At 43.3% G+C, this 23,741-nt stretch overlaps 1 protein-coding gene across 1 annotated transcript; it reads left to right on the top strand.

Moving 5' to 3' along the window:
- Positions 1–14,253: 14,253 nt before the first annotated feature.
- On the top strand, positions 14,254–23,165 carry LOC137421901 (uncharacterized). The gene is made up of 3 exons (XM_078772774.1): positions 14,254–14,337; positions 16,029–16,092; positions 22,377–23,165. Exons 2-3 carry the CDS (start codon positions 16,029–16,031, stop codon positions 22,748–22,750), a joined length of 438 nt encoding a protein of 145 aa, XP_078628900.1. The 5' UTR covers positions 14,254–14,337; the 3' UTR covers positions 22,751–23,165.
- Positions 23,166–23,741: the final 576 nt, after the last annotated feature.

Raw genomic sequence — 23,741 nt, 5'->3', positions numbered from 1 at the left:
GTGTGGTTCTATTTTAAAAATAAATAAATAAATTGCTCCTTTCTTCACTGCTCTCCATCTTTCTGTTCTTCGATTTCTGCTCATTGCCATTCCAATAGATTCCCATTCATTTAGCATTAGTTTGCATCAGATGCGATGGCTTTTGGTTCCATTTTCAGGGCTAATCCGAGTTTAAGGCATATTTTTTACAGCCTTTGCATTGGGCATATTTAACGTCAAAAGGATTGGAATGAAGCAGAGTCAAATAAAACTAATCGGAGAGATTAGATTAGGAATGATGGAGTGTGTATGTGGGATGCAGAAAATGTTGATGAGTTGGGGAAGGGTGGGGTGGACATTATTTGATTGGGGTGGTGTTGGGGAAGTGACGCCAGTGTTGCATGCGATGCGATAGGGAATTTGCTAAAATCTTGGCCTTGAATTTTATTAATTATTGTGATGCATGCAAAGATTTCATTGAAGGGCTTTGGCTACACCATTGGCTGAACAGGGTTCGCATGAATGATTGTAAGCTATCAGGCTAACGGACCTCGTTAAAACTTTTGTTGGTTGAAACATATTTCTGTTGTCCTGGTGCTGTGTGCACGGGAGAAGAAATCCAAAGAACGTTGTCCTTTTGATGGAGCGTTAGACTGGGTGTCACAATGGTTTCATACATCTGATCAACTTGGATGATTTTAGTGTTTTTTCCCTTACCTAGAGTTGAATCTCTTCGATGATTTTAGTGTTTTTTCCCTTACCTAGAGTTGAATCTCTTCGATGATTTTAGTGTTTTTTCCCTTACCTAGAGTTGAATCTCTTCGATGATTTTAGTGTTTTTTCCCTTACCTAGAGTTGAATCTCTTCGATGATTTTAGTGTTTTTTCCCTTACCTAGAGTTGAATCTCTTCGATGATTTTCTTAGCCCCTTCCCTAGAGTTGAATCTCTTGGATGATTTTCTTAGCCCCTTACCTAGAGTTGAATCTCTTGGATGATTTTCTTAGCCCCTTCCCTAGAGTTGAATCTCTTGGATGATTTTCTTAGCCCCTTAACTAGAGTTGAATCTCTTGGATGATTTTCTTAGCCCCTTCCCTAGAGTTGAATCTCTTGGATGATTTTCTTAGCCCCTTACCTAGAGTTGAATCTCTTGGATGATTTTCTTAGCCCCTTACCTAGAGTTGAATCTCTTGGATGATTTTCTTAGCCCCTTACCTAGAGTTGAATCTCTTGGATGATTTTCTTAGCCCCTTCCCTAGAGTTGAATCTCTTGGATGATTTTCTTAGCCCCTTACCTAGAGTTGAATCTCTTGGATGATTTTCTTAGCCCCTTACCTGGAGTTGAATCTCTTGGATGATTTTCTTAGCCCCTTCCCTAGAGTTGAATCTCTTGGATGATTTTCTTAGCCCCTTACCTAGAGTTGAATCTCTTGGATGATTTTCTTAGCCCCTTACCTAGAGTTGAATCTCTTGGATGATTTTCTTAGCCCCTTACCTAGAGTTGAATCTCTTGGATGATTTTCTTAGCCCCTTACCTAGAGTTGAATCTCTTGGATGATTTTCTTAGCCCCTTACCTAGAGTTGAATCTCTTGGATGATTTTCTTAGCCCCTTACCTAGAGTTGAATCTCTTGGATGATTTTCTTAGCCCCTTACCTAGAGTTCAATCTCTTGGATGATTTTCTTAGCCCCTTACCTAGAGTTGAATCTCTTGGATGATTTTCTTAGCCCCTTACCTAGAGTTGAATCTCTTGGATGATTTTCTTAGCCCCTTACCTAGAGTGGCTGTATGCCTTGTCTGGGGCGATATCCATAAAAATAAATTTTTTAAAAAGTGTTTTATTTTTTAATGTTTTATATACATGACAAAATGTCCAAGTTATTTTAAAGAAAATCCTGTTTGCTGGTAACAAATATGATGGGTGATAATTTGAAAAGGGGTTTAGTTTGGTTGATTCACCTTTATTTTAAGGATGGACTGGGGTTTGATGTGTTATGTTGTCTTCACTCACTTTGTGTGTGTTTATAATGCCATAATTAGGATGGCCAGGATGGCCAGGATGGCCGAGAGGTACGCACACTCACCTCTGAGCCGTCTCGTCTCGTTCAAGTCCCGACCCAGCTATATACTGTCATCCCGGTGTTTCACGGCTAGGGTGATTCATCAGTGTGTGTGCCGTCCCTCGGATGGATGTTAAACTGCCGTCCCGTTTGCCAGCATCCGTCGGTGGATGTTAAATATCCCATGGTGGCATGACCGCGCCCTCAGTCAATGAAACGATGCCATAATTTAGGATTCCAGGATGAAAGAGTTGCTTTTTTGTCAGAGATAAAGTTATCTGGCAAACCGCATAACTTACCCTTTTTGCACCCTGATGATTTGAAGATGCCTTGAAGGGACAACAGTTGGACACAACAAGCAAGGAAATGAGTGAACAGGAGAAGGAAGAACAGAGGGAATCATACACTTAACTCAGAGGGTTGCATTAGGGGACAGTTAATAGGGACAGAAAAGAACCCGAAGCTAAAGCGAGGTGATGGAAAATTTCCGACTTTAACAACTGCATGGAAGCGTTGGATTGAACTGTCTCAGGAAGGCGGTTCCACAAGTGGGAGGAAGGAGGAACCAAGGGCAGTAAGCTTAGATTTGGAATGTTAACAAAGAGGGTGTTATTGGAAGAATGCATGCATCTTGGAGGGGAGGTGAACTGAAAGAACAGGGGGCGGGAACAAGAGAATTGGGAGAAGACAGAATGCGGTACTCTGACCTATCTGTGATGACAAAGCAGCAGTATTTGCATTTTTCCTTCTTTTTGTGAGATGTACCAATGATGTTGAGAGCTTTGGATTCAATAGCAGTTTGGGGGGAAAAGTCTGAAGTGGGACACCTACCCGTGCTGGAGAACAGTGTTATTTATTGAGCTATAGAAAAACGCCTTGTAGGCTGTAAGAAGTTCAGGTTTCCCAAAGAAGGACCTATCCATGGGAAGATAACCAATCTGTGTTTGCCTTTGGAGTCTGCACAAGAGAGGCCATGGCTGATGCTGAAGGCCAGACGTTCTAGGGATTGAACCTCCTCCAATGGTTGATCAAGGGAATTGATAGGCTCAGAAACGTTCCCTTCTCAGGTGACAATGTCAGCGTCCAGACGGCAATGCTTATGCGAGAGCAATGTGGGAACTGAAAGGAATGGCAGATCAGCTTTGGAGGCAAAGTTTGACATTTTGGCTTAATGTGAGCAGAATTGGCAGTGAAGTTTGCAATGGTGAAGGGGAGAAGGGAGAGGTGGGGTTGGCAGTCAATCAGGAGAATTAAAAAAAAGTTGAGCCTTGTGGAAGAACTAGAACACAGAACAAAACAGAATAGAACACAGTGCAAAGCAGGCAAACACACCAACAGCTGGGTAGAGGAACACTCGGAGTAAGAATGGGCATGGGTGAAAAACATGAGGAGGTAAAGGGAGGGGGAGGAATATACAGGAGTTGGGAAGTGGGATACAAGCTGAAGCACAAATGAGGTACTGAATCGACAGGAGGGGAAAACCAGGGAGAAAAGAGTAATGGAACAAATAAACGGAAAGGTGGGGTGGAGGGAGAGGGGAGAAAGCAATAACTCTGAAAGAAAGGGGTAGGCTTTGGGAGGATTAATGGGTGTAGAAAAGATAATGAATAGGAACGGGGGTGATCTAAACAGGAGATGAACAACCATCTTGATACCCAGGAGGAAAGAATGAGTTTGAACAGACTGCGAAGAAGAACAAATGTGTGAAGGTGAGCAATGATCCTTGGTCTTCGGAGATTCACTAGAAGTTGGTTACTGGCACACTGTGTGTGCCCTCGAGAAATATAGGCGGGGGGGGGGGGGGGGACACGTTGGAGAGGCCACCAACGTGTCTGTGATACAGGGGCAACAGGTCCAGATGTTCATTTTCGTCGCAGGCGATTCCATTTGTTTCTATAGCCTTATCGTTCATGGCATCAAGACATGAATGGTGTGAGGCAGGTGCGCCAGCCCAAAGGGAAGTACAGTACAATACTCAATCAAGCCGGGGATGAAGGTGATGTACATTGTATGAAGTTTGATTTTACCAAGGAAAGACTTGGCACAACACAGCGTACCCAGTTGTCAGCTGGCTTTGGAGGCAAACTTAAATATGTGGTTTGCCTTGGAGAGATTTGGCTGTTGTTGAAACCCAAAGATTTGAGGTAGTGTATTTCATTGAGAGGTTTGTTAAGGAAATAGATGAAAGGGTTCGTCAGATTATCGCTTCGTCGAGACAAAGTGAGCGTGAGATTTGCCAGGGTTAAAATACGTATTCAAGTGTTAGACCAGCTCCTTATTGTTTCAATGTCTGCAGAGAGAGGAGGCTTCTACCTGCCTATCTGAAGGGTGATGGATGTTACGGCAAAGGGTGGAGTTGTCAGTGAAAAGGTAAAGTTTCCCAGATAATCCGAAACAGTGTTGATGAAGATGAGTAACAGGACTGGACCCTCGTACGCTACTTTGGGGCACTCCAGCCTCCACAGAAAGAGGAGATTAGAGGTTCCCACTGAGAACAACACGATGAGAGTGGAGGAAGTCAGCACGCAATGAGAGGAGGTGGCCTTTTATGCTGTGGCCTGAGAGTTTGGAAAGCAAAGCAGGTTGCAAGACTGTCGTATGCTGGAGATTTGTGCAGAGATGTGCTGCTTTATTGGCTGAGATTCAGGGCCTCCATCCATTGCTCGGAAAACGGCAGCAGCATGTTGAAGACGAAGTGACTACGGCAAAAGCAGAAATCTGCCAACAATTTATATTTTCTGATTTAAATGTAGCTCCCAACCTGCGATTAAGGCGTTCATGCAGCACCGGTCCACCTCGTGCCAGAGCAGCGAAGAAGAATTGCTTTCCTGAGATGCCTTTTGTTTCTCAAATTCCAATTTCTTTCTGCAGTAGTGCAATGAAACTTGTGCTGTCTGTTTGTTCTCCATTTCATTATGGCATCTACTGCTATGTTTTCATTCATGTTTTTCCTTTGGGGCTCCCTTAGTGACAAATTTCATTTGAGGATTTTGTTCTCATCGCTGCTATGTATTTAAACTGAATATTTCCCACGTGCATTGAAGGCTTAGTCGAATGATGGGCGTCTTTATTAAAACATTTTTAATCTTGATTTTACATCAGTTGTCATCTTTTATCGATTGTACAAAGTTGTACACTCCAAATTTATTTTTCATGGGGATGGATGGCCATTTCCTTTGTGGGTGCTTTTTATTGCAAAATGTATTGTTGGCGTTATCGTACACCGAATGCATTTTTTAATCGGCGTTGCTCAATGCAGTTGATGTTGAAAGTATGTTGAATGCAAATGGTCCTTTGGGTACAGAGGCCCCTCTGTTTGTGCCCTGCTTGTGCATTGTACCAGTCGTTCCATGGCTGGCTGTGTGCATGCACAAACCCTTGGTTTGGAGACCATCCCAGTTGTTTGGGAGATGGGGTGAGGTGGATGTTAACCAAAAAGCACTGGAGTGGGAGCGGAGGGAAGAGCTTTCTTTCAGGACAAGATGAAGGATTGGGGAAAGAATTAACGTGTTTGAGGAGTAAAAATTATTTTCAACTGCAATTCTTTATTTCCCTTTGAGATGGGCTAAAAATTAGCATGTTGAAGCAGTAAAAAAAAAAAAAATTCAACTGCAATTCTTCATTTCCCTTTGAGACTGGGAAAAATAAATTAACGTGTTTGAGGATTGAAAAAAATATTTTCAACTGCAATTCTTTATTTCGCTTTGAGATGGGGAAAAAATTTACGGTGTTCGAGGATTGAAAAAAATCTTTTCAACTGCAATTCTTTATTTCCCTTTGAGATTGGGGGAAAAAAACGTATACAAGGAGTAAAACAATTATTTTCAATTGCAATTCTTTATTTCCCTTTGAGATGGGGGAAAAATTAACGTGTTCGTTGAGTAAAAAAAATATTTTCAACTGCAATTCTTTATTTCCCTTTGAGGTGGGGTAAAATTAACGTGTTCGATGAGTAAAAAAAATATTTTCAACTGCAATTCTTTATTTCCATTTGAGGCAGGGTAAAATTAACGTGTTCGATGAGTAAAAAAAATCTTTTCAACTGCAATTCTTTATTTCCATTTGAGATTGGGGGAAAAAAACGTATACAAGGAGTAAAACAATTATTTTCAATTGCAATTCTTTGTTTCCCTTTGAGATGGGGGGAAAGAATGAACGTGTTGAAGGAGTAAAAAAATATTTTCAACTACAATTCTTTATTTCCCTTTGAGGTGGGGTAAAATTAACGTGTTCGATGAGTAAAAAAAATATTTTCAACTGCAATTCTTTATTTCCATTTGAGGTGGGGTAAAATTAACGTGTTCGATGAGTAAAAAAAATCTTTTCAACTGCAATTCTTTATTTCCATTTGAGATTGGGGAAAAAAAACGTATACAAGGAGTAAAACAATTATTTTCAATTGCAATTCTTTATTTCCCTTTGAGATGGGGGAAAAATTAACGTGTTTGTTGAGTAAAAAAAAATTTTCAACTGCAATTCTTTATTTCCCTTTGAGATGGGGAAAAAATTTAGGGTGTTCGAGGATTGAAAAAAGTATTTTCAACTGCAATTCTTTATTTCCATTTGAGATTGGGGGAAAAAAACGTATACAAGGAGTAAAACAATTATTTTCAATTGCAATTCTTTATTTCCCTTTGAGATGGGGGAAAAATTAACGTGTTTGTTGAGTAAAAAAAATATTTTCAACTGCAATTCTTTATTTCCATTTGAGATTGGGGAAAAAAACGTATACAAGGAGTAAAACAATTATTTTCAATTGCAATTCTTTGTTTCCCTTTGAGATGGGGGGAAAGAATGAACGTGTTGAAGGAGTAAAAAAATATTTTCAACTGCAATTCTTTATTTCCCTTTGAGGTGGGGTAAAATTAACGTGTTCGATGAGTAAAAAAAATCTTTTCAACTGCAATTCTTTATTTCCATTTGAGATTGGGGAAAAAAACGTATACAAGGAGTAAAACAATTATTTTCAATTGCAATTCTTTGTTTCCCTTTGAGATGGGGGGAAAAAATGAACGTGTTGAAGGAGTAAAAAAAATATTTTCAACTGCAATTCTTTATTTCCATTTGAGATTGGGGAAAAAAACGTATACAAGGAGTAAAACAAATATTTTCAACTGCAATTCTTTATATCCCTTTGAGATGGGGGGAAAAAATGAACGTGTTGAAGGAGTAAAAAAAATATTTTCAACTGCAATTCTTTATTTCCCTTTGAGGTGGGGAAAAAAACGTATACAAGGAGTAAAACAAATATTTTCAACTGCAATTCTTTATTTCCATTTGAGATTGGGGAAAAAAACGTATACAAGGAGTAAAACAAATATTTTCAACTGCAATTCTTTATTACCCTTTGAGGTGGGGTAAAATTAACGTGTTCGAGGAGTAAAAAAAATATTTTCAACTGCAATTCTTTATTTCGCTTTGAGGATCTCTTTCTTATTTAATGGCCACAATTATTCCCACGTTATTGTGGGATTGTCGGGGGGGGGGGGCGGGAGGGGGTGAGGAGCTTGGCCCAGTACTTTCACGAACAGACTGGCCAGGCCCAAGGTTAGGGCAGGAATTTGGAATTTGGCCAGGGTGCCGGCGATAGCTCGCCTACTCTTCACGAGTTTAAATTTGCACACCTGAAGGCCATCCTGCCAGCCCCAATTCCCTTTGAAAATTAAAAAAGAAAATAATATTCTTTTATTCCCCAACTAGAAGTGACTTTGCTGAAATGTGAGCTGGGAGGGCTTAATGATTTTATCTTCTACATTTTTCTGAATATATTCCCAACTTTTTTTCTACAACCATCAAGTTGCATAATTTGTTATCCCTGCACCCGATAAACGTCATCAACTGCAACACAAGGTTAACACAAAAAAAATATTCAAATGCAAAACTTTTCAAAATGTATCTCATCAAATCGTTAATTTTCTCATTGAGATTATTAAAATGGGGAAAGCATCAAAACATGGAGTTTATAGTTTTGTGGAATATTAATTGAATACTATTTGTTTACTTTAACTTTGATTGCATTGTTAAAACTATTTTGACATGACTGAATTCATGAGGTTTGCCGAATAATTGTCACGTGTATGCATCCGAGTGGTTTTTGGCAGTTCATAGAAATAATTGTTTTGAGATAGGTCATGTAGAAAAAATACAAGATAGTGTTGTTGGATTGTTGCTGATGATTAGGAAGTTATTTTTACGTGTGACAGAGAAGTATTAGCCTTTGTCAAGGTGAGTGTCTGTCTGCATCAGTAGATAGTTACCTAAAATATGGCATACTCGGTCAATACAGGACTTTCAAAATTACTTATGGATGCTAACAAGGCCTTTTGCGCATGCGCTGTGTGTGCGTTTTCAGTAATTCGGTTCTGCTCGCCTGGCACTTTTAACCTACCGTTGTTTGCATGAAATCTGCAAGTAAAATAGTCTTTCAAACATAATTGACAGTATTTAAACAAAAGAGTGGCAATTTTAAAGTGGTTGCAATTTCATAATTGTTGTGTTGCTGGATGCAATCGTACTCACGAAAATATAGGAAATACAAGTTTGTGTGGCAAGAGTGCCCGGAAGGCATGAATGGTGTTGGTGTCCTGGTTTCTGAGGAGTTTGTAGACAGTGTGGTGAGTGTGACGGGAGTGATTGATAGGTTGATAATGGTGAAAATGATGACTGGAAAGCTCTTGGTGAACGTCATCTCGGGATATGCTCCGCAGGTTGGTTGGAGCGATGAAGAGAAGGGCAAGTTCTGGTGTGCGATAGAGAAGCTGATGGAAAACGTGAAAGATGAGGAAGTTGTTGTGGTAGGAGGAGACCTAAATGGACATGTGGGAAGGAGTATGGACGGTTTTGAGGGAGTTCATGGGGGTTACGGATATGGTGTGAGAAATGGAGAAGGTGGAAGGATTTTGGAGTTTGCTGATGGAGCTGATTTGTTGATTTGTAATACGCAGTTCCAGAAAGAGGATAATAAGCTTGTTACATACACGTCAGGTGGGTCGACGACAACCGTTGACTACCTGATGGTGCGTAGGCGAGATAGGGGGCACCTCCGGGACACAAAGGTGATCCCGGGGGAGGAGGCTGTTTCACAGCACCACTTGGTTGTCTGCGACATAAGGTTGAAAGGTGCGAAGAGAGCTCGGCGGGTGAAGTACCAACCGAGAATGAAGGTGTGGAGGTTGAAAGAGGTGACAGTGAGGGAGGCATTAAAAGAGAGGCTGAGTAGGGTCGAGGATGATGTGGTTGAGCTTGAAAGTGGTTGGATGTCAATGAAAGATAGTCTGTTGGGAGCCGTTGGTGAGATATGTGGATGGACAAAAGGACCACCTAGGCACTCGGAAACATGGTGATGGGATGATAAAGTTGGAAAGAAGATTGACGAGAAGAGGAAGAAGTTCAAGAAGTGGCAGAAGGTGAAGGGTACGGGGGCAGAAAATGAAGAGCATGAAAGTTATAAGGCAGGCGTTTTACATTTCCAGGCGCTGCATGATGTCACTGTGTGTGTGTGTGTGTGTGTTTGTGCGTGTGTATGTGTGTGCGTGTGTATATGTGTGCGTGTGTGTGTTGTGTGTGTGTGTGTGTGTGTGTGTGTGTGTGTGTGTGTGTGTGTGTGTGTGTGTGTTTGTGTGTGTGTGTGTGTGTGTGTGTGTGTGTTTGTTTGTCTGTCCACTCACTTATACTTGCCTACTGGTCACAATTTTAAACCGATCTTCACGAAACTTCACCAAATGGTAGAGTCCGTGGTCCGACAAAATCCTATATATTTTTGAGGTCAAAAGGTCAAAAGGCCAACCTAGGCCAAAGGTCAACCACTTTTTTCAAATTTCTAAAATCCTCAATTTTAATCTGATTAACTTGAAATTTGAATAGGATTTCCATTCCGGATAACTGAATTCAACCACCAACTATTTTTGGGATCAGCATAGGCCAAAAGTCAACACAGACCAAAGGTCAACAACAATTTCAAATTTCTAAAACTCAATTTTCATGATTCACTTAAAATTTGAAAGGGATTTACATATCAGCTAACTGAATTCAACCACCAACTATTTTTGAGATCACAATAGGCCAAAAGGTCAACATAGGCCAAAGGTCATCTACTTTTTTTTCAAATTTCTAAAATCCTCAATTTTCATCCAATTGACTTGAAATTTGAATCGGCTTTTCATTTCGGCTAACTGAATTCAACCACCAACTATTTTTGAGATCAGCATCGGCCAAAAGGTCAACATCGGCCAATGGTCAACCACTTTTTCAAATTTCTAAAATCCTCAATTTTCATCCGATTGGCTTGAAATTTGAAAAGGATTTTCATATCAGCTAACGGAAACCAACCACCAACTATTTTTGACGTCAACATAGGCCAAAAGGTCAACATAGGCCAAATTTCTAAAATTGTCAATTTTCATCCGATTAACTTAAACTTTGAAGACGATTTGCATATCAGGTCACTGAATTCAACCACTAATTATTTTTGAGGTCAAAAGGATGCTCTTCTGAGTGCCAACTGTCACTCTTTGAGTGATTTTTCATCTGTCTGTCCGTCTGTCTGTTTGTATGTCAATTGCCTATAGGTCACCATTCGAAACCGATCTTCACAAAACTTCACCAGATGGTAGGGCTGGTCATAAAGAAGAAGCCTATTGATTTTGAGGGCAAAGGTCCACTTGAAGTCAAATTTCAAAAATTGTCATTTTTCATCAGATTCACTTGAAAGTTGAACAGCATTTGCATATCGAGTCACCAAATTGAGAAACAACTATTTTTGAGGTTAAAAGGTCAAAGGTCAACTCAAGGTCAAACTTCTAAAATCATCGATTTTAATCTGATTGACTTTAAAATTAATCAATTAAAATTTAAATTTAAATTAAATTAAAATTTAATCAAATGAAAACCAATATTCATCTGATTGACTTTAAAACTAGAACGGCACTCAGTGGAGAGCATACCTCAGCCTGGTTGGCTATATCACTCAATGGTGAAGAATCACTTAAAATTTTTTACTATCTGGATCCGGATCCGGATCTTCACCGAAATTGAATCGATTCTTCCTTGTCACAAACACAACCTGTCCAACAACTTTCGTCCAAACACATCCATAACTTTTTGAGATATCCTGCCATGTATGTATCATTTTTGGCTTGATCTCCCAATGGTGAAGACTCACTTAAAAAAATTTTAAATCCTTATATCCGAATCCATATTCAGATCTTCACCAAAATCTAATTTCTTTGTCCTTGTTAGACACCCAACCTGTCCACCAAGTTTCGTACAAATCCGTCCATAACTTTTTGCGATATCCTGTCGTTTTGAGATATCCTGTCGTTTATCGTTTTTGGCCGTATCTCTCAATGGTAAAGAATCACTTTAGAAATTTTAGTAGCCGAATCCGGATCTTCACCAAAATCTAATCATTTCGTCCTTGTGACATACGCTACATCTCTGCCAAATTTCGACTGAATCTGTCTTCAAATTTTTGAGATATTCTGTTCACAAACAAAGAAACAAAAAAAAAAACCAAAGAGACAGGGGTGAAAACATAACCTCAATCCACCTTTGGTGGCGGAGGTAATTAAATAGCAATTGCATAGTGCCTCACTGAATTGAGAAACCAAATATTTTAAAGGTCAAAAGGTCAATTAAACATCAAACTTCTAAAATCATCAATTTTGATCTGATTAGCCTGATAGTTAAACAGTACCTGTTTGCCTCACTACCGTTTGATTGATAAAATATTGCACGTCGCAGCACTATTAACCTAAAAGGTTACCAAGTTACCGTGGATGTTCATATTTGCGAGGATACGCTTCAGGTAGGATGTCAGTACAGCATTGATCTGTTCCATGGTGGTCGAGACATCTGGAGATAGTGTGACCATTAAAATATCCTCAACTGGGCTCGGATCTTCTGCAGACCCACTATCCATATGAACAACGTGGACAGAACCTTGCTGGGCCCACGAGGATACATATGACTATGATGTTTCAGGTAAGGCTGTGTTTCCAATAGGTTGACTCTACGTTGCATCAATCAAATAAGATAGGTCCCCTTTCGTTTTCTATACCAGCGGTGCGAGTGGTTTTCTATCCCGCAAGACTCAATTTTCCATGTGCTCCATCTCGGAGAAGAAGGGGGGAGGAGCCGCCGGATCACGGGCGTAGCACCACCTCGTCATCAAAGGTGGAGTCAGAGAGCCCTTACCAACCAACCATCGCTGAGGTGAGCCAGCCGGTAGGCGTGTCAGCGGAGTTGGCGGCTTGATATGGCCAAGGCCAATAAAAGGAACTGTGAGGGACTGCTTACGGAGATGAGTGAAGAGAGACACGTGAGGAGGCCCATGAGAGAGGAGCACCGGAGAGACGTGTGAGGAGGCCCATGAGAGAGGAGCACTGCAGAGACGTGTGAGGAGGCCCATGAGAGAGGAGCACTGTAGAGACGCGTGAGGAGGTCCATGAGAGAGGAGGGAGAGAGGAGCGAACATTACATATTCATTTTTGGCGCGAACATCCTTCGGCGTGTGAGAGTCGGCGCGCTCGTCGGCGATACCAACCGCGCTGCCTGCTGGGTTTTTTCGCCACTGAACCGGAGCGTGGACGTTCAAGCGGGACCTCGATGGCGTGCCGCGATCCCCGGACCTCCCTGCCCACCAGCTCGGTGGACCGTCTGCCCCTCATCCTTCCTGCCATTCCTGCCTGCAATTCCCATTCGTGTACGTGAGTTTGTTCTGTCTGTATTGTCCTGGGTTTAAGTAAGACTGTTTTAAGGTTTGTGCTGTGTCTTCTTCTTCTTCTTCTTCCTCTGTAAATTACTTTCGTTCCTGCTCTTCCTTTGGTTTGTTGTAAATAATTAATAAATACCTGTTCCTCCTTATTCTTTTGGTTTCATTCTCGTCCGATCGTCTTTGTCTTTTCCCCATTTGAGTACCTGTGGCGCGATTTTGGCCGAACCGCTTTTAATCGGGTTTAGTCTCATCGTTAATGGCCCGCGCCACAGCTCGCTTCGCTCAGCGCAATCCATCCATTATGCTGCGGCCCGGGCGGGAGTATTTCCTCGCTTACCGGAAGGCGCTGGTACTTAGGTCATAGCAAGAATTGGCCTACTACCCTATTCAGCGCTGACCGGGAGTGGCGAGATACCCCCAGGACCGGTCGGACGGCCAGCTTAACAGGACAAGGGGATTAACCCCCCACCCCTTGCTAACGGGAGTGCCGTCCCCCGGATCCGTAACAATTGGTGTCAGGAGTGGGATCTGGAACCTGGGACTAAATTTTATTTAGACCAAATTTTGGACACCAATTGTGCTATTGGCCGTAACAATTGGTGTCGGGGAGTGGGATTTGAGGCCCGAACCAAATTTTTAAAACTAAAAATTTGGTCAAAATTACGAGTGGCCGAAATTTTGTGTAATATCCTAAATTAAAGTCGCGCCATGGATGATCAAGGTGATCGGGTGCCGGTAGGGGAGAATGAGGGGTTAGAGGCAACCCAGGACCCCAGGGAGGAATTGAGAGAGAGGGAGGAGGAGAGCGATGATGATGTGGTAGAGGGGGCTGCGGGCGCACAGGATGGCGGCGCCGTGCACGAGGTTGGAGGCGCACAAGATGGCGCCTCGCACGTGGTCGCGGCAGCCGAGCCCGCGATGCCAGAGTTCATGCAATTACTCCTGGCACAATTCCAAGCATTCCTGAAAGAAAAGGGGGATAGAGCCACCCGGGAAAGGAAAGAATTGGGAAATCTAATTGAAGGGTGTTGTAATAGAATGGGTGACCGCATACAAAAATGTGGGGGAGAACATAGACCGCATGGCAGGCGGGAGGGGCGCATTTGTACGCGACGGGGTAACGCGGGTTGAGAAGCGTGGGTTGAGCGAGGTGGAGCAAAGCGCAAGTAAGTGGACCAGGGTAGAAATCGCGACCCGGGGTATGGGGAAGCCGGCGACCGCCGAGGTAGAAAAGGAAATTTTATTCGGACCAGCGGTCGTCGAGGGAAAGAAAGAAGAAATTCAAATCGAATCAATCGAACCAACAATAGTGGAAATTGGGATTGGAGAGACGGACTTGGTAGAGCAACAGCGGGAGGAAAAGATGGAAAATGTGCAAAGTCTGTGCTCACATCACGATGCTGTGCTTAATAACCCCAATAAAGATTTGCAGGTGGTGTTGGAGCGAAGAAGAAGAATTGCCCAGGTGAGTCAGCCTGTATATTGTGCGGGGAGATTTTGGAGAAGGATGTTTGGCGAAAAAAGAATTTTTGCGAGCTTGGGGTCGCGATGGCACTCGGGCGCTCGTGAAAGGTCCGTAGCGAGAGGTACAAGTGCGAATGAATGCGACACAAAGAGTGAGTGTTTTACAGAGGGTGGAAGTAGGAATGAGTGTGATACAGAGTGTAAGAGTGAGAATGAATGCGACACAGGGAGTGAATATTTTTTTTTTTTTTTTTTTTTTTTTTTTTGTATACTGAATCGAGGCTCGTGAAAGAGCTAACATTTACTTCACAAACAAATCAACCAGACAAACAAAATACCCAAAAAGAGGGAGCGGAAGACAAGATGGGGAGAGATGGGGAAGCACACAAACACAACATCCAAGAGCAGGGAGATGTGTGGAAGGGAGAGGGCCCGGGGGGAGGAGGCATGGGAAGGGGGGTGTGGGGGGGAGGGAGAAGTATAAAACACAAGGACACCAAGGACTTCCTGGACAGAAGTTGGTATTTCAAAAAAGTGGAATTGGGGTGAAATTAGCGGGGGTAGAAAAGATCAAGGTTTTGGATGGGGGAAGATAAGAGATGGTGGTGAACAGCTGTTTTAAAGACTTGGAGGGTGGAGTGGGATTGAAGAGAGTGAGGGAGTTTGTTCCAGAGGTGGGAGAAAAGAGGAATGAAGGAGTGAAGGTGAGCAGAGAGTCTTGATTTTGGCAGTTTCACCAGAAGAGCAAGAGGGTTTCTGGCAGCTCTTGTGCGTCTTGGAGGAATATTTGGGTGACAGAGCACAGACAGAGCTGGGGGAGCTAGGGCGGAGAAGAGTCGGTAGAAGACTAAGAGACCACCAACCTTCCTGCGCTGAATGAGTGAAAGGCCCTCAGAATCAGCTTCATCGCGGGAGATTCCAATGATTCTGAAAGCTTTGGTTTCAACAGCGTGAAGCCGAGCTAGGTGTGAGGCAGGAGCACCAGCCCAGAGGGGAGAGCAGTATTCCATTGAGCTGCGGATGAAAGCCTTGTATGTGGTGAGGAGCTCAGGTGTGCCAAGGAAGGACTTCGCACGACGGAGGATGCACAGACGGTGACTGGCTTTGGAAGCCAGCTTGGAAATGTGGTTTTCCCAGGAAAGATCATGGCAGATAGTAAGACCCAAAAGCTTGAGTGACAGAACTTCTTTGAGAGGATTGTTGAGAAAGTAGATGAGAGGGTTTTCCAGTCGGTCTTTCCAGAGAGACATAGTAAGAGTGTGAGATTTGTCAGGATTGAAAGACATGTTCCAGTTGTTTGACCAGTTTGTGATTTTGTTCAGGTCTGGAGAGAGCGAAGAGGCTGCTGCCGATCTGATGGTTGAAATATGGAGCGACAGAGAATGGAGTCATCAGCAAAAAGATAGAGAGGATTATCAAGAGAGTCAGAGAGATCATTGATGAAGACCAGAAAAAGCACAGGGCCCAGAACACTGCCTTGAGGAACTCCAGCCTGGACAGGAAGAGGAGATGAGACAAACCCATTCAGGGCCACACGTTGACTACGACTGGAGAGGAAGTCTGTGAGCAACTCTTCAACTAAAGTATCAAACAAGCCCGGCTGCGCCACTGTGAGACTTTCGGTCTTGTTTTTATAGTGATATGCTGTGAAGCGCTTTTACCTACGCAGGTGTTCGAACAGACTAATCGCTAAAAATCCCGTCAGAAGAATTTAATGTGTGGACGACGATGTTAAAAGCCATTGCGAGTGTGAATGATTTTCTGGGTGAGAATCATCCAGTTTAATGGTAAACCTGTTTGTATTTCATCTCAGATGTACGGGTGGCTTTTGCTTGGACTTTGCAGCATTTTTATCTTTGGAGTAATGTGTGTTAAAGGTAAGTGCAGTATACCTTGATTGCAGTAGATCACCTTTCCAGTTTCCCCACCATGTGTGTGCTCTTCCTGTTTCCCCACCATGTGTGTGCTCTTCCTGTTTCCCCACCATATGTGTGCTCTTCCTGTTTTCCCACCATGTGTGTGCTCTTCCTGTTTCCCCACCATGTGTGTGCTCTTCCTTCTTTTGGTTTCCCCACCATGTGTGTGCTCTTCCTGTTTTCCCACCACCATGTGTGTGCTCTTCCTGTTTCCCCACAATGTGTGTGTTCTTCTTGTTTCCAGTTACACCATGTGTGTGCTCTTCCTGTTTCCGGTTTCCCCACCACCATGTGTGTCCTCTTCCTGTCCTGTTTCCGGTTTCCCCACCACCATGAGTGTCCTCTTCCTGTCCTGTTTCCGGTTTCCCCACCACCATGTGTATCCTCTTCCTGTCCTGTTTCCGGTTTCCCCACCACCATGTGTGTGCGCTTCCTGTTTCCGGTTTCCCCACCACCATGTGTGTCCTCTTCCTGTCCTGTTTCCGGTTTCCCCACCACCATGAGTGTCCTCTTCCTGTCCTGTTTCCGGTTTCCAAACCATGTGTGTGCTCTTCCTGCTGCGCATTCCTTTTTCTCATCACATTTTACTCTTCATTTTCAAGTTCATCTTTTCCTGGCTCGGTTTGTGCCGTTAGGCCCAGATAATTTGTACCTAATGTTTTTAATGTCGAGTTGTGTCTGTATTCACTTGTAGCAATTTGGACTTCTCCTTGAATTACAACACTCCCTGTAGGAGCAGGTTCTGCGCATCATGGAGTGCACACAAGAAGCGCAGGCCATTCCACAAATTAGACATTTATTATAGCGAGACTTTAATAAGCTTTAGAAAATCGTGGGAAACCGAGCAATAAACAAGCGAGTTCTTGAGCGTCGCCATCTTCTTCTTATCGTGTCCACGGACAGTCTACACATGGCCGAGCCAAAACTGGACACATCTTTGCGCCTTCTTGTTGAATTCAGCAAGATCTGCAACAGTGCAGGGTTCCTCTAGCGATGGACATTGCAGGAGATGTTGCATGGTCTGTGGCTCAGTTCCACATTCGCAAGTTGTCTGGCTGGTTGTATATCCCCATTTGTTTAGTGACACCTTTGAACGACCTACACCAGCCCTAAGTCTGTTAAGGCACTTCCGTGTTGTCCAGTTGCAATAATTAGCTCCTGTGGGAAGGCTTTCACCAGGTATAATTTCCATCGCTGGGGTTTGTTCGAGTCTGGCAAGCCTGTCTTTCCACAAAGCGACGCAGGCTTCAGATGGGGTTGATTGTAATGAAACGACACTGTTCATGAAGCTCTTCCTTGACTTTAGGCAGCTGAGTGTAGATGTTTGACCATGCAGAGAGTGCTTCTCATCTGATGTTTGATGGAGTCGCTCTTTCTTGCTGGCTACCGTTCTTCTTATATCAGGGGGAGCTATACCCACCAAGGTATTCCATCGCCATATATTACATCTATAAAGCGTCGCCATGATGCTTCAGCACTTACCTCATGATGCTCATGTGGTTCCAGGTTCAAATCCTACATTGTTGTGTTCATTTGTCCATCGTCAGGAAGGTCCAGTGATGTCTTCCAATGTCCTTCTTCGTCACCGTGCTTGATTCATGACGACCTTCAAAACATGTCCGCCATTCTGCTGAAGTCTAGCTAGTAAGGCCTCTTTACACACTCCGTTAAGTTCCTTAATCCAAGAAAAAACGTTGTTACAAAATGGTGGAACCTTTTGATGGAAGGCGGTGGGGGGGGGGGGGGGGGGTTGGAATAATCCTACCAGAACATCTTCTCCAAGACCTTTCCAGTGAAGCCATCAGCTAGGTCATTCCCAAGAGCGGAGGCTGAGAGATGTCGCAAATCAGAAGAGAACATCGCTTGGCCCATGTGGTCTCTTTCTCTACCAATGCAACATGATTATGATGCTGATGATGATTATTATGATTATGATGATGATGATGATGATGATGATGATGATGATCAAGCGACCCACATAGTGACTGTGGCACCAGCTTACCACCATTGTGAGTACTAGGGCATGCCCGTACGTGGGTGCCCGTTCCTTGCCAAAAAAAAAAAAAAACGCTACCCGTACGCTCTACCCCGCCCGTACGCCCGTACGCCCGTAAACAAAAAAAACAACGCTCTTCGCTTCCACCCTTCGCTCTGACTGAATTGGGAGAAATAATGCGCATAAGAAATCGAGAAATTATTATTTTCTCCGGAAGAAATCGAATTACGAACCGTAATGGCACACGCGCTCGGCTCGGCTCGCTCTCACATCGGCCACGCCTACGCAACAACGCGTTCTGTGATTGGCTGCCGGAAGTGCAGTCTTCACTGTCCGGAAGGTCGCATATCGCAGTTACGATGAATCGCAAATTAGTTTTAATTAGTTTTAAAACATAGTTGAACGCCAACATAGTTTGCCAACGTGAAATAAATGAATACGCTCTCAAATGTGCCGTCCGAGGCAGAGTCTGTTCGCCACGTTCGGCACACGTGATAGCTCGCTGCTCTCTGATTGGTTGAATCGTTTTTTGGACATAGCTCGGTAACTACTTCTCCGATTAATATGAAACCTTGAAAAGGCACATCCTCGGGTCCCCAGCAATATACCTGGCAAGTTTAAAGTATATCGGACCAGTAGTTGTCGAGAAACAGCGGTCACAGACAAACAGACATACATACATACATACATACATACATACATACACACAGAGATTACTGGAATTATAGATAGATGTCATGTCCCAAACACATGAAGACATTCCATTGTGTAATACCTGAAGGGATTGACTGGCGAACCAATTTTGACGTAATTGTATCGAAGGTGCTTTCAATGGAGCCACACAAAGGTGTAAAGGTATTACTCATGTCTCCTAATGTTTTACCGCTTTTTTTTAAACTCTACATGTAAAAGTACATCTATGATGTGAGTACATCTATAAAGTATGTACAATTTTAATGTGAGTGTCTATAAAGTATGTACAATTATGATGTGAGTACATCAATAAAGTATGTACAATTATGATGTTAGTACATCTATAAAGTATGTACAATTATGATGTGAGTACATCTATAAAGTATGTACAATTATGATGTGAGTACATCTATAAAGTATGTACAATTATAATGTGAGTACATCTATAAAGTATGTACAATTATGATGAGTACATCTATAAAGTATGTACAATTATGATGTGAGTACATCTATAAAGTATCTACAATTATGATGTGAGTACATCTATAAAGTATTACAATTATAATGTGAGTGTCTATAAAGTATGTACAATTATGATGTGAGTACGTCTATAAAGTATGTACAATTATAATGTGAGTGTCTATAAAGTATGTACAATTATAATGTGAGTGTCTATAAAGTATGTACAATTATGATGTGAGTACGTCTATAAAGTATATAGAATTAGAATGTGAGTACGTCTATAAAGTATGTAGAATTAGAATGTGAGTACGTCTATAAAGTATGTACAATTATGATGTGAGTACTTCTATAAAGTATGTAGAATTAGAATGTGAGTACGTCTATAAAGTATGTAGAATTAGAATGTGAGTAGTATCTATAAAGTATGTAGAATTAGAATGTGAGTACGTCTATAAAGTATGTAGAATTAGAATGTGAGTATGTCTATAAAGTATGTAGAATTAGAATGTGAGGAGTATCTATAAAGTATGTAGAATTAGAATGTGAGTACGTCTATAAAGTATGTACAATTATGATGTGAGTACTTCTATAAAGTATGTAGAATTAGAACGTGAGTACGTCTATAAAGTATGTAGAATTAGAATGTGAGTACGTCTATAAAGTATGTAGAATTCGAATGTGAGTACGTCTATAAAGTATGTACAATTATGATGTGAGCATGTCCATAAAGTATTGTTACGTTTGTGGGGGTAGGTGATGGAATTCCATAGTGGAAATAGAACTGTGTAGGGTGGCATGCACCGTGGATGCATAGGAGCCAATCTCGATGTATTTACAGTGCATTCAGAAAGTATTCAGACCCCTTCACTTTTTTCACATTTTGTTATGTTGCAGCCTTATGGTGAAATTGTTTAAATTCATTTTTCCCCTCATCAATCTACACTCAATACCCCATAATGACAAAGAGAAAACAGGATTTTAGAAAGTTTTGCAAATTTATTAAAAAGAAAAAACTGAAATATCACATTTACATAAGTATTCATACCCTTTGCTGTGACACTTGAAATTTATCTCAGGTGCCTCCCATTTCTCTTGATCATCTTTGAGATGTTTCTACACCTTGATTGGAGTCCATCTGTGGTAAATTCAATTGATTGGACATGATTGATTTGTCCATATAAGGTCTCACAGCTGACAATGCATATCAGAGCAAAAGCCAAGCCATGAGGTCGAAGGAACTGCCTGCAGAGCTCAGAGACAGGATTGTGTTGAGGCACAGATCTGGGGAAGCCTACAAAAAAAATTCTGCTGCATTGAAGGTTCCCAAGAGCACCGTGGCCTCCATAATTCTTAAATGGAAGAAGTTTGGAACAACCAGGAGTCTTCCTAGAGCTGGCCGCCCGTCCAAACTGAGCAATCGGGGGAGAAGGGCCTTGGTAAGAGAGGTGACCAAGAACCCGATGGTCACTCTGGCTGAGCTCCGGAGATCCTGTGTGGAGATGGGAGAAACTTCCAGAAGGACAACCATCACTGCAACACTCCACCGATCTGGGCTTTATGGCAGAGTGGCCAGATGGAAGCCTCTCCTCAGTGAAAGACACATGAAAGCCCACAGAATCTTGTTTCTCAGTCTGAGACTCCTTTAGGTGGTTTTTTACAAACTCCAAGTGGACTTTCATGTGTCTTTCATGCCACTAGGTTTCATGGTTTTGGAGTTAAGGAGGACACACACACACACACACACACACACACACACACACACACACACACACACACACACACACACACACACACCCTTTTATTATTATCGATTATTCAATACCTCACTCCCAAACCCAAAATGGCCCAAGATGGCCCAAAAACGCTCACAACATCCACCCATAACTTTGCCCTCAACATCGACGGTATCCCAGTATCCACCTCCCCTCTCATCCGGAATCTTGGCGTCATCTTTGACCAAACCCTCTCCTTCGACAAATACACTAAACAGATCACAAAGACAGCCTTCTTTCACCTGAAAAACATCGCCCGTCTCCGTCCATCCCTCTCCTCCACGGCTGCAGAAACCCTCATCCACGCCTTCATCACCTCCCGTCTGGACTACTGCAATAGCCTCCTCTATGGTTCACCCTCAACAATCACCAATAAACTCCAATACATTCAGAACTCCGCTGCCCGTCTACTCACCCATTCCCGGACCCGTGACCACATCACCCCCGTCCTTTACAAGCTTCACTGGCTCCCCATCTCCCAGAGAATCTAGTACAAAATCCTCCTCTTGACCTACAAAGCCCTCCATAACCTGGCCTCATCCTACCTGGCTGGCCTCCTCTCCAGACACACTCCCACCCGCAACCTCCGCTCTGCTGGTACCAACCTCCCGACCCCCCCCCCCCCCCCATCCGTACCAAATTCAGATCCTGGGGGGACAGGGCCTTCTCCATCGCTGCTCCCACCCTCTGGAACTCACTACCTCACACCATCAGAGACTCCTCCTCACTCACCACATTCAAAACATCACTCAAGACCCACCTGTTCAGCACTGCATTCAACATTCAACCCACAGCATTTAACCCCTGACTATCACTTCTCCTTCTCCCTCCTTTTGCTTTAAATATTTCACTATTGATTCTTGTCTTTTTGCAATTGTTGTTTTCATGTTTTGTTATGCATTATGTTTTGCACTCTGTCAAAGCGCCTTTGGGCTTCATGAAAAGCGCTATACAAAATAAATGAATTATTATTATTATTATAATAATTCTGTGCAATCAGAATGAAAGGTCAGGGGTGTGCTCCATCACCAATCAGCTAGTAGAGCGTTCGCCAAGTAGCTTAAGCATTCAAGCAAGCGCCCCAATAAAATGGTTGATAAGGAACGGTTGGCTTGGCGAGCGATAAGTAGCTGATTGGTGTTGGGACACTCCTGATGTTTACTCAATTTAACAGTTATCATGACGTTCTTACGGTAATTGCGCTGATTTTATGAAACACTTCCTACTATAATGTCAAACAGATGTTTACGAGCAGGTATGTTTTTGGTATGTAATAGTTATAAACACCATGTGACCCCTTAACCACCAAACGAACCACACAGCCTGCAGGTCCCCACGTGGTTACCTGCAGGATGTTTACCGACACCAGTACCGCGCGCACGAGAGGTCTCTGTTCGACCACACCTTGGAGCACCACGCGCGTGCCCTCGCTGCCAGCAACGTGAAGCGCTTCTTCGGTTACCTGGCCGTGGCACCACCAAAACCACCACCAACAGCACAGGCTTCGAGGGGCCTATGCGTACCAGGAGCCGTGATCGGTTCAGGGCCGGTGGATGTCCCCGAGCTTGGACTCATCCCCGGGGAACAGTTTGAGGTCGTGTCGGGCCTAATGGGTCGCTGTTCCAGGCCGTGGACTGATCGGTACTACAGCGAACTTCACTACTGGGCTGAAAATTCGTGCTCCTTGGGGAAATGATCCAAGATGGTTCATTAGCAGCCGGGAAGGTGTATTTTATGAAATATTATACCATCTGAACTGCAGCCTTCTTCCTAAAGGAGAAACATTGTTCAATCTCCATGGTGATGCCATCTGAACACATGAACCATAATACCCTATTCATGTCGGACAGCAACGTGCAGAGGCAGCACCCTGACTTTTGCTTTTGAGCTATTTCGTCTGATTTTGATTCCCGACCCAACAATAAACTTTTGAATTGGTGCTTTCCAGGGATGGACTTTGAATCACAAAATGCGCCTTCCCTCGGAGGGACGTTCGGCTTGGTCTCCCATCTGCTGGCATTAGTTAATGGATGTTACATATCCCACAATGCCTTTGGTGAAGACGAGGTGTGAAATCCCCAGCAATGAACAATTCAAAATGCCTGCTCTAACCTTCAAGGGAGCACTTGCGTACCCAACAAAGGGCACTACCGAACCTGCAACAGGGTACTTGCCAAACCTGCAATAGGGTACTTGCCAAACCTGCAGGGGGCACTTTCCTCACCTGTACGGAGCTAACCTGCAGGGGGCACTTTCATCACCTGCACGGAGCTAACCTGCAGGGGGCGCTTTCTTCACCGGCACAGAGCTAACCTGCAGGGGGCACTTTCCTCACCTGCAGGGAGGCATTACATAACCTGTAGGGACACTTTCCAACCTGTGCATCCAGGGAACACTTTCTTCACCTGCAGGGAGCACTTTGCTCACCTGCAGGGAGTACTTTCCTCACCTGCAGGGAGTACTTTCCTCACCTGCACTCCCGGCAGGGGCACTTTCCTCACCTACAAGGGGGCATTGTCTAACCTGCAGGGGGCACCTGCACAACCGACAGTGGGGGGGGGGGGGGGGTATTGTCTAACCGACATGGGGGCACTTTCCCAACCTACAGGGCGCACTGTCTAGCCTGCAATGGGGTACTTGCCTAACCTGCAGGGGGAACTTTCCTCACCTGCAGGGAGCACTTCCCT

This window comes from Myxine glutinosa, chromosome 2 (assembly GCF_964187855.1).
Source record: "Myxine glutinosa chromosome 2, kmMyxGlut1.1, whole genome shotgun sequence".
Taxonomy (NCBI): Eukaryota; Metazoa; Chordata; class Myxini; order Myxiniformes; family Myxinidae; genus Myxine; species Myxine glutinosa.
The sequence above is the reverse complement of the archived record's forward strand: the minus strand, read 5'-3'. Positions and strand labels throughout refer to the sequence as shown.

What these genes read in the sequence shown, in the direction of transcription:
- LOC137421901 (XM_078772774.1), top strand. Translation starts at nt 16,029, where the DNA reads ATGTACGGGTGGCTTTTGCTTGGACTTTGCAGCATTTTTATCTTTGGA. An exon ending in TGGAGTAATGTGTGTTAAAG is followed by an intron (nt 16,093 to 22,376) that starts GTAAGTGCAGTA and finishes CGAACCACACAG; the next exon opens with CCTGCAGGTCCCCACGTGGT.